At 40.5% G+C, this 14,197-nt stretch overlaps 1 protein-coding gene across 1 annotated transcript; it reads left to right on the top strand.

The window, feature by feature from the left end:
• Positions 1-899: 899 nt before the first annotated feature.
• On the top strand, positions 900-2,405 carry LOC131668232 (ATP-dependent DNA helicase pif1-like). Its single transcript, XM_058942223.1, has 2 exons — positions 900-927; positions 1,018-2,405. Exons 1-2 carry the CDS (start codon positions 900-902, stop codon positions 2,403-2,405), a joined length of 1,416 nt encoding a protein of 471 aa, XP_058798206.1.
• The last annotated feature ends 11,792 nt before the right edge of the window (positions 2,406-14,197 follow it).

Raw genomic sequence — 14,197 nt, 5'->3', positions numbered from 1 at the left:
TATTGAACAAAAGGTGAAAAAAGTAATATTGATCTTACTGATATAGCATTGAATAGATCTCTTGGTAGTAGGCTTTGGACCGTCGGTCTACGCGGACTTACTCACAGAGAATGTGGAGCTATCGAAGCTGCTGATACTTTATTAGGTCATCCACTTCATGAAACTGATCCAATTACTACTTTTCTATGGGTTGATGTTGGTTTTGAGAAAAAGAGAAAATTAAAACGGAAAGATAAGTTGGAGCTATTGCCTGAAGATTCAACTGACATTTTTTGTGATAATTTAGTAGATACGTACTATCCAAAGCGCCCTAAAGAGTTAGAAACTATCTGTTTATACGATTTTGCTAGATTTTTTGATATATGGAAAAAAAAGCCAATTCGCAAAGCTGAATATTATAAAATGGATGAAAATTTATATTGTAGAAAAAGAAAACAAGCACGTTTAATTCTTCATATGAAATACAATCCTCAAACACAACCTGAACCCTATTATTTTTCTATACTAATATTATTTAAACCTTGGAGAAAAATTGAGGAATTAAAAGGAAAACAAGATACATATCATAATGCTTTTATTGAAATAAAAGATAAATTATCTGCAGCACTTAAATATCATGATAAAATACAGTTGATTCAAAGTGCCATGGATGAAGGTAATAAATTAATTGAGCAACAAGAATTAGCAAAGACGTTGACCCAAACATCAGAACATCTGGAAAATGCTGATCCTCTTGATGCATTACAAGTTATAACAGATGTTCAAGATTTAATTGAAAAGGTCTGTGAAAAAAAGACGATATTGACATAGATCAATCTATCAAAAATTTCAATACTGATCAATTGAGAATATTCAATACAATTACATCTGCAATATCATCTGGCAATTAAGTCATAAGAATGTTTGTTAGTGGATTTGGAGGTACTGGTAAAAGTTACCTAATCGAAAATTTAGTTTAATGAAACAAACTAAAGAGAAACAAAATTACCGCTGTTGCTACTCCAACTGGTATTGCAGCATTTAATATCCAGGGACTGACAATCCACAGATTCTTACAATTACCTGTAGAGCAAGGCACGGCAAAATATAAACCTATATCCGATAATGCGTTGAAAAGATTACGACAAAGCTTAAAGGATGTTGACTTTATTATCATTGATGAGATTTTGATGATATCAAATATAACCCTTATGTATATTCATTTACGTCTGGCAGAGATTTTTTGTACATCGGACAAAGAAGACGGTTGGTTTGGTAAAATAAATATTGTAGTATTTGGTGATTTGTTGCAACTACCACCTGTGCGAGAAGATTTCGCTTTCATTGCACTAACAAGATCGCAAATTGAAAAATATATTAAAGGCATGTTGTCATTTAATTTATGGACTTTGTTCGAATATGAGGAATGGACTATAAATATGAGACAGAAAAATGATAAAGTTTACTCAGAAATTTTAGGTAAATTGAGATTGGGTTATTTAGCCAACTCTGATATAGAAACATTGCAAAAGAGAAAGATTATTTTTTCCAGTGATACTCCTTCAATTTCTCTTCATGAACTGTGCGAATATTTGAATAATTTGCCAAATAATACAGTGTGCTTGATGCCGACTAAAGATATGTGTTCGATACTTAATAATACCATGTTGGATAAGCTGGAGGGAGAAGAGATAAAGTTAATTGCCAATGATTGTTACAAATGCCCCAAAAGATTAGAAAAAAGGGTTTTGAAAATTTTAAATCAAGATGATGACAACGCATGTGGTATTTCTCGAGTGATCACAATAAAAATAGGCTGCAAAATTATGATACGAAGGAATATCGATGTGTCTATCGGATTAGTTAATGGAACTATAGCAACAGTTATTGCAGTGAGTAAAGGAAAAACAGGGATAGATAGCGTTACCATTAAACTTCAATCGAATCAAGAGTATTCTATCAAACGATTAGAATACCAATTCCAAATAATGGATCAAGTATTCATTACTAGAGAACAATTTCCTTTTTGTCTTAGTTATGCTATCACTATTCATAAAAGTCAAGGTTTAAGTTTAGAAAATGCTGTTGTAGAAGCAGGAAATAGCATTTTTAATTGTGGTCAAACATATGTAGCTTTATCTAGAATTACTAAATTAGAAGGTTTACATTTAATTAATTTCGATCCTTCTAGTATTAAAGCTGACGAGTCAGCTATAAGAGAATATAATAGATTGAGACAAGAACATCGGCCAGATCTTGATACTTATAATATGCCAGACACGGATCCATACAAAAATAACAAGATATTTGACAGTATATGGTCTGTTCCGCGTCATGCCCTTCAGGTTCATGCTGAAAATCGTAATAATATTCTTGAACGTCCATTGACTGACTTTATCCAACCATTAAAAGATAAAAATAGCTGATCGTATGCAAAATCATGTATACAAAGTCTTTTTCACTGTCAACTTATCAGAAAATGTTTGCTTGAATGTAAGCAGCAAGACATCCTTTTACAAATATTTAATAAATATATTTCAAAAACATCAGTTGATTTGGTTCCACTTGCAAATTATCTGAATACTGAATATTCACTGCTTATTCAAAAAGATGCTGCAGATTATTTATTAGATATTTGCACAAAATTTGAAATAATACGCAAACTTACTGATCATAAACTAACAATTGGAATTAGATGTCCGGGATGTGATTTTAGACCTGATCCTATTACACGATCAAATTATATTTTAACCTTGTATTTGAACTCCGAAATTGATGACGCTTATACATTGCAACAAATTATTAATGAGAATATTAATGTATGGCGTAATGTTCAAGAACATTGTGACAATAAATGTAAATATGAAAAACAACATAAAGTATCTCTTTGTATTGAACCCGAAAGAATTTTGATAATCAGACTACCATTATTTTCAAAAAAAACGAAATTAGCTAGATTTAAAATTAATGAAGTACCAAAGACTAAACTTTTTATCGGTGATAAATGTTTCAGAGTAATAAGTGCAATTTTCCATAGTGGAAAAGACTTGGAACATGGACATTACTTCAATGTTTTACGCGAAGAGACAAAATGGTTTCATGTATCTGATTCTTCATACGTTAAAAAGCCATGGCCTAAAGGATCGAAAGACATTTACATAATATTCTTAGAACAGATTAAGGGCCCTCAAAAAAAACAATAATCTTTACCGTCACTAGAAAAATACAAACTTTTAACAAAGTAAAAAGTTGCATAAATGCTTTTATAATTTCTGCAATATGAAGAGGAGATTGGCTTTTCTTATTTTGTACTAACTTGATAGGATTTTGCTTGAGAATGTGTTCAAGTACATCGAGGTAACATTCCTTCTTACAAATCTGTGTGTTGTTTTCAGGTGCAGAACTGAATTACCATCTGGTTTAAACAATTTACATTCCATTCTTGGCATCTCAGGAAAAACTGTAAAATTCTTTGATCTTTATAACTTGCTGATGATCTAAATATGATCTAAATATATCCATGTGCAATGATTAATTGACACCTGAGAACCAACTTTCTCTCAGATGAGTTATACTTTTCCTGCCATTTCAGGGTATTCTTTTTATTTATGTCTATACCAATAAAAATTAAACTTTTTGCAATTAATGGTTTTGTGTAGAACCGCCATATTTTTGTCATTTTGAAAGGAAATATCTGCGCTACGATTTATTAACATTTTCAGTGTACTAATATTATTGCAAGTACATCAGCCCACCCCCTCTCCCAAACACCTTTCAAAAAAAGTAAAAACTTACAGACGAGGAATGATTCACTCAATATTTCTAATATCTTTGCCAGTGCCATGTTTCAGCGTTTCTATGGCGTGTAAACGCCATGTTTTACGAGTATTTTTCCCGTTTCAAAGAATGATAATTATAGCTTACGTCGAAATAAGTGATATCTAAAAAAAAACTTTTAACAAAGTAAAAAGTTGCATGAATGCTTATTATAATTTCTATCTAAAAAAAACTTTTGACAAATAAAAAAGTTGTCTCTCCAAATCTCATAATCAGTTGCTGGTTATACAAACAGTGTATAAGATCCCTATTGAAAAAATCCAGCTGGAAATCCAGCCTGGGCACACAACATGCATATATTTTTACAAAACTTTTCTTGTCATCTTTATTATTCATACACAACACAATTATATTTTCTGACTCACTTTTAAAGTTTCGAAAGTAATGAAATCAACATAAAAATAGCACGGATGCTCTTAATCACACAAGCAAGCACAAACTACAAAAGCTAGACTTGCATTAGTCTTATAAGTGTTACATACTCCCTACATTTCTTAATTTTAACGCACACAACATGCATATATATTTACAAAACTTTTCTTATCATCTTTATTATTCATATCACAACAGAATTATATGTTCTAACTCGTGTAATGTGGCACATTACAAGGCCTTTCCTGAGTGCTGCATTGTTTGCAACATCTCAGAAAGGCCATCCCCGTCCCTTGCCGCCCCGTAACCGGTTGTTTAAAATAAAGCTAAACACGCCCTATACCGAACAATTATTATTTTCCATGTCCGAACGACCACGCCGGAGATATGGGCGAAACAAACTTGCCAAACGCGATCCGACGGACGCTCAAGGAGCAGACAAAAAAAAGGAGCGCACCACAGAAAAAGAGAGCGCACGCACACACTCACTCACATACACTTCCGACCACGTGTTGCCGGCCGGCAAAGAAAAATGCAAAACCTGACTGGGAAATGCAACGGAGATGCATGTTGATGACACATGCAGATCCGTTACACTCCCAGACATCAACACGAACACTCACGAGGCACTGACACTCCTGGGGCGAGCAGAAAATCGCCGATGAAGTGGCAGCCGGCAATCAGCTGTGTCGGGCTGCCGAACACCATCGGCGACATCCTGAGCGCCACACACACGAAAATCAGCGACCACACACACAAACACCCGGAAAAACACCACAGAACCGACACGGGAGCGCCCCAGGAGACGCTCCAACAACCGGCACAAGGACACGAGGCGTACGCGCGAGAAACTGAGCGGCCATCTTGAAGCGCCGATATAGACTGAGAGCGAGCGAGCGAGACAGACTATTTAAAATAATAGATAGAATAATATGTAAATGCGAAGATGAGGGCGCTACAAATGAAACGGCGTATATTATATACGTATCTCTGATAATAAAATTAAAATGTTAAATTGGAAAATAATGAACACGAAACAAATATCGAATTATAAAATTCGCACCCGACCGACACCCCTATTATGATGGCGAGCGACAACTACCCCCTTTAGGTTTAAATAATAATTTAACTAACCGAATTCGAACATCTGACAAAATTCGCTAGTGACGTCACGACCAATAGGCAAATTAGAATAAAATTTGATTTCCGTCCGCATAGACGAATAGATAAGAGTAGGGGTAGATCTTTCCCGACAATTAATGATAGATACCTTAGTGGGGGGTGAGAGAGAGTAAATAACGACGAAAGTAGGAGAGTTAAGGAGGGCGCTGTATTATTCTAATTTACATACGGACCAATGATAAAAATTCGGAGGGCGCTACCGATATCCGAATTAGCATACCGACCAATAATAACATTTCTTCTCGGAAAGAGGAGAAGAGAAACGATCTTTGACCGCGAGAAGCCGATTCTCGTCCATTTTGCCATTGGACATCTGGAGATAAAGAGCTTCTGTCAGCTAATTTTTCGCCGTCGAACCTTTAGCGCTAGACGCCTCTTACACACTCTGTTGCCAATTTTGTTTGCCAGTATCGCAAGGAAGACTTGTAAGTAGGCAAAATGCCGCTCATTTTTAATTAATCGCGGAGTGCGAGTTAAGTTATTTAATTTATTTAGTTCGGTGCTGTAGGTCGTCGCGACGCGTGGATCCGTCGACGCCGGTGCCTACCGGATCGTGCTGACCTGTCCGCCAATCCGCGAATATAGATTGAGTGTTCGGTTTACGAAAGAGAATTGCGATTTAGGATTCGCGCTGACCTTTCGTTCATCAGTTATTAAGTGTAGATTTTACGAAAGAAAGTTGCGACTTATTATTCGCGCTGACCTTTCGTCAACGTTTATTAAGTTCGGTTTTACGAAAGCAAGTTGCGATTTAGTATTCGCGCTGACCTTTCGTTTACTAGTAATTGAGTGTTCGGTTTACGGAAGAAAATTGCGATTTATTATTCGCGCTGACCTTTCCGCCATTTTAGGAACCGAGTGTGAGCGGTAAGATCGGATAAGGGAAATTCGCGACTGAGCTATTTGCGCTGACCCTCTCTCTTTCTTAATCGAAGACCGACCGGAAAATTATTAACGTTCCGATTAAACTGTACCTTTAAGGATTAATGAAAATTCAGAATTTTACCGACCATATTCATTCCGACCTCGTATGTGAGAAATTTTTAATGCATCAATAAAGTGATTAGTTATCTTTATATCTATATATATAACTTACTTGATAACCCACCCCAATTGCATGCTAGCGATTTTCAGCCGCAAGCGGTTACATACGGGTTTCACTAATTCGCTATATTTTCGGGTTACTCGTTAGGTAATATACGCGCGATTTCAAACGTCCTCACGACCTGACTTAAGGAGTCATCACCTGAGCTGCCGGCGTACCCTAGTCAGGGAGAAATCGAAGGAGAGTTGGACACCAAAGACCTGAAGTTAGGATACAACGCGTATCCCCCCCCCCATCTGCCCATTTTGCGCAGTCGCCGTTAGGCAGACCGGGATACGCGTAACCCTACTGGCCTTACCCCCGACGATCGCCGTAATCAGCCGACGGTCTGGCGCCCTAAATAATCGGGGGTAGAGCCCAGAAGGCCTTGTGGCGGAAGAATTCGGAGCGCGGTCAACACCCCCGAAATTCCCTGCCACACTCGTTTTTAAAGTTTCGAAAGTAATGAAATCAACTTAAAAATAACACGAATGCTCTTTGTAAGTATCACAAGTATGTATTTAACTTTTAAATCTTACCATTTCATCCATATCATCTGAATATTAAAAAATAAATTTTAAAATAATCATATAAGTATTTAAGTAAACAACACAATTACTTTAATGTAAAACACAATTACTTTAATGTAAATATTCCAATTATATTGGAATACGTATAATTTTGGAAAAATGAAAATAATTGTATAATGGTTATATGTATAACTTATACGTTAAATGCTAGTAACCAATAATTTATATAAATTTTAGATAACTTTCATTCTTGCCGGGTCTCTTCGCCAACAGTATCAACTTAGAACCAGGAGATATAAAATTTAAATTTCAAGAAGGATTATATTGGTTGTAGTTTTTGTGTGATAGAAATAATTTTCTCAGTAAATCAGATAATATATACAACCTATTGACCCCCAGAAAATGTTAATTTAATTCAATAGTAAAAAGCATAGACACAAAAATTAACTAATAAGCGAAGCGAGTAGATGGACATTGAAATTTAGTTCGACATTTAAACATATTTTTTCCAATGGATTTATACGCACTTTACTAACATCTCACAAATTATAGACATAGTTTCTGCTTTCATTATAAGGTACCTTTATTAGAAATATGTTTTAAAATACCTAAGTAAGCAAAAATATTATAAAAATATAGTATTTTCAGAATGTTCATTCCAGAAACGTTTTATATCATAAAATCTTACATAATATGCATGTTATAGTATCTGATGTGGAATAACATTCAAATTAGGGTATATAAATTTTAATTATTGGTCTATTCGGATGAAAAATTTTGACCAATTATACTTAGGCAAGAAACCCGGCAAGAATGAAAGTTATCTTAAATTTATATAAATTGTGACGAGAGCAAGCAGTACGCTTGCTCCTCGTCTGCCCTTCTTCTCTCTCTCCCTCTTATCACTCGGCATGGCGACGTGGTCAGCGTTCGGCGCATATATTTATTGCGCCTAACCACTGGCCTTTATGTTTTTCCAGCCGCCAAAGATTGCCGAGCAAGATTGAGAGCGCCCGAAGAAGCAAGAGCGCAGCAACTATGAGGTAGAGAGAGAGATAGAGAGAGAGAGAGTTAGCGAGCATGCTAGAGTGCGCGTCTATGCACGCACTATGCAGGTTTGGGCCGGCGTGTGACGCGCGACCAATTAGCGCTTTTGTCGCACGCCGTCTAATGAGTGGGCTTGGTGGGAGAGCCCGGCGAGAGCGCGAACGCTGACCATGCGTCAAGTCGCATGAGGCAGTTCCCGGAAGAAAGTTGAGGAGAGAAGTTGGAAGTAGCAGAGCGATGAGAGAAGAAGAAACACACGTGCAGCAGTGACCAGACCAGGGCGAGCCGAGGCAACGTGTGGCGGCAACACCTGCAGCAGAGCATTCAGTGTCGCCCTCGCCGCCATGCACGGCATGACTTCCAGGGGGTTTACCAAGGGCTACGCCGAGGAAGACGTCCAGCCAGCGGCCAGGTCAACTCCCCGTTGCCGGCTCATCGCCAAGGACAAAGGTCAGGTTATCTCTCTCTCCCGGTATTTCTCTCTCTCATGGTGATGCGTGGCCGCGTAGGAACGATAGGTAGCCAGGCGATCACTTGCCGGCTACGCTCATCGTAATGCGGTAGAGAGGTTTCAACGTATTCTTTCCTTTGTAAGGAGGTAAATGGCCAAGGCGATTTAGTCGCCGGGCCATTCGTCCTCCCGCGTTAGTTTAAGTTGTTCTGTATATGCGCGCGTGATGTAAACGTTATTGTAACTGATTTTGTATTTGTTTGTCTGAATAGATTTAAGTTGTATGTTCCAAGTAAAGAAAATTATTTATTCGTTCGACCTATCCTCTCGTTCCCCGATTGTTAAAGAGCGAAAGTGCCTCTCTTACTCTCCCCTTAATAAATTAGTGACGTCAGTGCCGAATAAGGCGCTGCCCTCGTTGCATGGCATCCCTGTGGGGAGATTAACAATCGGGTAATAATAGAGAGAAATGGTCAAGCGGTAATGGTATTTTTTTTTTAAGAAAGGAAAAATAATTTGTTAGCTAAGGGCAAAACGCGCGTGCTATGAACTTTTTTTTTAGAAGGAATTTCGTCGTTGTTCTCTCGGATTGTTTTGTTTCGGGCCTACCGGCGACCTTTTCTTATCGGGGAATCGGGTAGCCGCCCGTGCGTCATTGAGCCGTTCGAGCGCTAGAGTTCGACACATTTTAAGTTTCCTATTTCTTAGAAAGTAAAACTTTGCCTTGCTGTTTTGTTTTGTTTTGTGATATTTTCTAGTAAGTGGACACATGTATATATTTACGGTTTCTTTCTTTGGCTTATGCAAGGCGATTCCTCGCCGGCTCAGAGCCTAGAAAGAATCGGTCTTATTATTTGGCAGTAGTATCGAATTACATGGATCGTGGTTGAGACACGTTCGTTCTTGTAGCTCGCATTTCAGTCTCTTAAAAAAATTAAAATTTTTTTTTTTTTTTTTTCAGACGCAAAATGTCATTAGCGTGTAGAGATAGAATCGTCTTACGCAGAATATTACGCGATGCGCACGCGAAAAGGTTAAAACGTAAAATTGACTCAACAGAGCCGGCCGTTCTGTTAGAGTTGATGCGCTATCGCGGATTGACTTTGCGCGGCGATTTAGAAGAGTTACGGGACCGGTATTTTCGATTTATGTTGATGAAAGAACGACTAGATTTACGGCCGCCGTTGCATTCTAACGATTTTGCGTCGGGCCAAATCCCGGACTTGCTATGCGACGAGCAGTAAGAAACAGCGGCGGACAGGGCGCAGAGCGCAGATCTTGGCGATGAGCTCGCGACAGCTGTGACGCCCTTGGCGACTGAATTAACGCGCGCGAGAAAGCAGGCGACGCAGGTAACTGCTTGTATTGCCGCTCCTCGCGAGCGGGTCCGGTCGTCGGGCGAGAACGCAGCCGCGCCGGTTAACGAAAACGCGTTGCCACCGGCGACATGCCTGCCGTCGGTTAGCGCGACCGGACGCGCTCGCGAGCAAGAAGTCAGAGATCGGGGCGAGTGTAGCACTGGGGCGCTAAGCTAAATCTGGGGAGCTTTAACTGCTGTTCCGCGTTCGATTTTTAGGCGCGAGGTTAGACAGGGCATCACGGATGGTGCGAATGCAGTTTTTAGGGTCGAAAGAGAAGCGATGCACAGTAGGTCGGTCCAGGCCGAGCAGCAGGCTTCAATGCCGTCTCAGGCCAGGCCGTCCGGCAACCGTGCGGCGCTTAACGTGCCCGCGGCTGGAACTGAGCAATCGGCACATGCGAGCGCGCAGGCTTCGTTAGCCTCGACTGCAAATGCAGCTCCTAGCTTGATTCCACAACAACGCGATCGGAATAGTGGCGCGTTTAGGAATATTTCTGATAGACCATTCACAGGGGCATGTTTTAATTGCAACGCGATAGGACACAGAAGGGCGCAATGCCCGGTGGCTCGAGTCAATCCACTGGTTGTCTGTTACAAATGTCGGCAACAGGGACATTATACCAATAGTTGCCCGACTCGATCTACTGAGCGCGCGCCGACGTGTCAGGTTTGTGGTACAGTTGGTTCCGTTTTTAGAGATTGCCCTTCAGGTAGAGAGAGTGCTTTACGCAAGAGGCAAGGGTACCGTGGTTGAGGCGAGAAAAGAAGGCGAGAACAAGGCAAAAAAATTGCTAGGTCTTCGCATCTTTCTCAGATAGCATATTCGATAAGTGTGAAAATGAGGATGTGAAAGTCAAGTGTGTATCTAGAGTAGAAGGTAAGAGGTTAGCAGAGGATAGAAATGAGATTGTAGATTCGAGAGGTTTGCGAAATAGAGTAGGGAAAGTTGCGTTTGAGAGTGAGCTGCCGAGTTTGACTTTAGACAGGAACCGGGCGCAGAGTAGCGTAGCCGTGGATTTCCCCAGTAAGACCAGCAATGGTCCCGAACAGGTAAATTCTCGCGACTCGGTACAGGAAGGCGCAGAAGGTTTCTGAATAGTCAAAATGCTAAAATACAAAAAGTTTTACCAGACACAAATGCGCGAGATGCGATCGAGCATGGTAGAAATTCTTTGGCGGGTAGTTCGCTCGAGAAGTGCCTAGCGAGGCAAAGTGAGTTGCCGTCGCTGCGCATGAACGCGAGAGAGACAGGTTCAAGTATTTCGCCCACGGTTGGGCAGGCTTCGGAAAAGGCCGTTGCTTTACGAAATCAGGGTGAACCTGTGAAAGAATCTGTTGATAAGGAAACGAGCTCAGACGCTGCGCTTCCGTCGCAGCGGGCTGCGACAAAGGTCATGGTCACGCGCGATAGAAGTGGACTTGTTTATAGTAGAGTTTTGTTGTTTGGATATTCGATCGTCGGTGCCGACGTACCTTCCGTTTTAGTGAGGGGAGGGTCTGAGTGGAACTCAGAAATCCCGAAGAAAACGGCAGAGGAATCAGATGCAGCGTTAGTCGCAGTAGTAGAGAATAGGTTCTTTATTAAGGTCGACATAGGCGGGCAAGTCTATACAGCGCTGCTAGATTCAGGTGCACAGGTATCAGTGGTAGGGCCGAATCTTGGCTTACGGTTTAAGGACCGGTTAAGGCCGCCTACGATATTCGTACAGGGTATCTCAGGTGAGAAACCGCGAAAGTGGGGGGACTTAAAGCTAAGTATGGAAATTGATGGCAGGACTGATTGGTTGATTGCGACGGTAGTATCTACACTTAGGCACGACTTGATTTTTGGTGCAGATTTTTTTTTGGAATAAATGGGATATTAATATCAACTACGGTAATCGCGCTTGGCGGGCAGGTGACCAAGGCAATTGGGTTTAGTTAGCAGAGTAGGATAGTAGAGAAGTAGATGTTTACGGGTTTGAGTAAATACGAGAAGGCTCAGAAAGAGACAATCATGGCGCTCGTTCGCCGGATTGTCTCGGAACCTGGCGAATCACCAGCGGTCACCAGGGTTATCGAGCACATTATCGACGTAGGCGATGCGCGCCCGATAAAGACGCCGATGCGCCGAATGTCGCCTCCAATCATAGCATTTACGCTGAAAGAAACCATGCGGCTATGGAAAGCGAAACTAATTAGGCCATCGAATAGTCAATGGTGTAACGCGCCGGTGATCGTGCGTAAACAAGACGGTGATTATATGTTTTGCCTCGATTTTAGACCTGTAAATAAGGTGACGAAAGCAGACGCGTATCCGATGCCTAGCATTGACGCTATTTTAGATAGGTTGCGCGGAGCGGTTTACCTGTCAAAAATAGATCTGCGAGCGGCGTTTTGGCAAATTCCGTCATCTGAAAATAGCAAACAATACAGCGCTTGCGGTTCCAGGTTCAGGATTATGGGAATTCGAGCGAATGCCGTTTGGTTTGGTAAATGCGCCGGCTACTTTCACGCGCCTCATGGACGCACTTTTCGGTCCAGAGTATGAGCCGCATGTTTTTCTGGTATCTTGATGATTTGTTGGTGGTTAGTGCAGATTTTGAGAGCCATATGTTATGGTTAGAAAAGGTTTTGAAGCGATTGGGTACAGGTTAGACTGTGAGGGCTTGCGTCCGGATGGTGATAAGGTAAAGCAGATAGTTAAGTTGGATACAAAGGCATGGAAGATAGGCTATTACGTTTGAATGCGTTGCGCGACTTAGTAGCCAAGCATATTGACGAAGCACAGGAAAAGTAAAAGAAGTACTACGATAAAGGTAGGCGACGAGCTCTTTTCCAAGTGGGCGATTTGGTTTGGCGCGAAGTGCATATGCTTTCGAATGCAGCGGCGGGCAAGAACGCGAAACTTGATCCGAAAAATGACGATCCGTTTAAAATCGTTCTGGTAATCTCGCCCAAGATTTATGAATTGGCCACGAATAGCAAAAACATCGTACCACTAGAGTACATTTTTTGGAGATTCGCTACGGAAAGTAAACGCGTAATTTTTTTTACGAATATTTATTATTTTAGAGTTGGATTGCTATGATGGCGTCCGGGGTTGGTCGATTCTTCGGTGAGAGAAGTTTGTTCACTTTGTTGTAAGGGTTTTAAGTTTAGATTTTGGGGATGAAGAGTTTGCCCTTGGTTCTATCTGGGTGTTATCAGAATAAATTTAAGTTATAGCCTAAGTTATGATTAAGAAATTAATTAAGGTTATTATTTTGTTTAGCGTTTAGTGCTGGCTGCAAGTTGTCGGTCGAGAGAGGAGAAGGGGGAAGAGAGTCAGGCCGCAGTGAGCTTTGGCCTTGGGAGGGGGTGTGACGAGAGCAAGCAGTACGCTTGCTCCTCGTCTGCCCTTCTTCTCTCTCTCCCTCTTATCACTCGGCATGGCGACGTGGTCAGCGTTCGGAAAGCCACGACAGGCGCCGCACTTAGGAGACTTATCGAAGAATACATTCCGGAATGCGGAAAATTCGAGAGAATTTCGAGTGACAACGGTAGTCAATTTACGTTCAATAAGTGGAAAATCGAATTGGAAAAACTCGGAATAAAAGTTGTATGTAGTTCAGTCAGACATCCCCAATCCAATCCCACCGAACGGGTAGTGAGAGAAATAGGCCGATTTTTCAGAACATATTGCGAAAATAAACATACCTCCTGGCCATTATATTTATCTAAAATGCAGGAACTATTCAATATAATGACTCATCATAGTACAGGCTGTGCACCTAATGAATTGCATTTTGGACAAAAAATTCAAGATAAAATAACTACGTTTTTAAAGTTTTCACAATCAAATCCCATTAACCATAAATACCTTATAACTTTTGCAAAGAAAAACATTGAAAAAAGTCATGCGGCTCGTATCAAGCATCAAAAGCCATCCAAGGTTGTGATAAAAGAAGGAGACTTAGTACTTTTGAGAGTGAGACATTTGTCTAACGCATTGGATAAGGTCACCAAGAAGTTTTTCCATTTGTTTGAAGGGCCTTTCACAGTCGCGAGGGACCTGGGTCGCAATGCTTACGTTTTAGTTGATCCGGACGATCATAGTGTTGAGAGGGGCGTCTATAATCGTGCAAATCTAAGAAAATATTATAAGGCTTAGTTTAAAGCGTTTTAGTGTTGGTGAAAGTAAGAGTGATCCTTCAGGAAGGGTGTGCTTTAATCTGAAATTGAAGTGATACTAAACGGAATTTGAAGGACGCGCGTGTAAGGCATGGACATACTTAATTTGTGTGAGAATTAGTTTAGATTGTAAGCGAATCGAAGAATTTAGGTGCACCTATATGTATAAAGCGAAGGAAGATTTGCGAATTAATTGAATTGTT

The sequence above is a fragment of the Phymastichus coffea genome, unplaced genomic scaffold, assembly GCF_024137745.1.
Source record: "Phymastichus coffea isolate CEN01 unplaced genomic scaffold, Cenicafe_Pcof_1.1 PCOF00006, whole genome shotgun sequence".
In the NCBI taxonomy this organism is placed as follows: domain Eukaryota; kingdom Metazoa; phylum Arthropoda; class Insecta; order Hymenoptera; family Eulophidae; genus Phymastichus; species Phymastichus coffea.
This window is presented reverse-complemented; position numbering and strand designations above follow the sequence as displayed.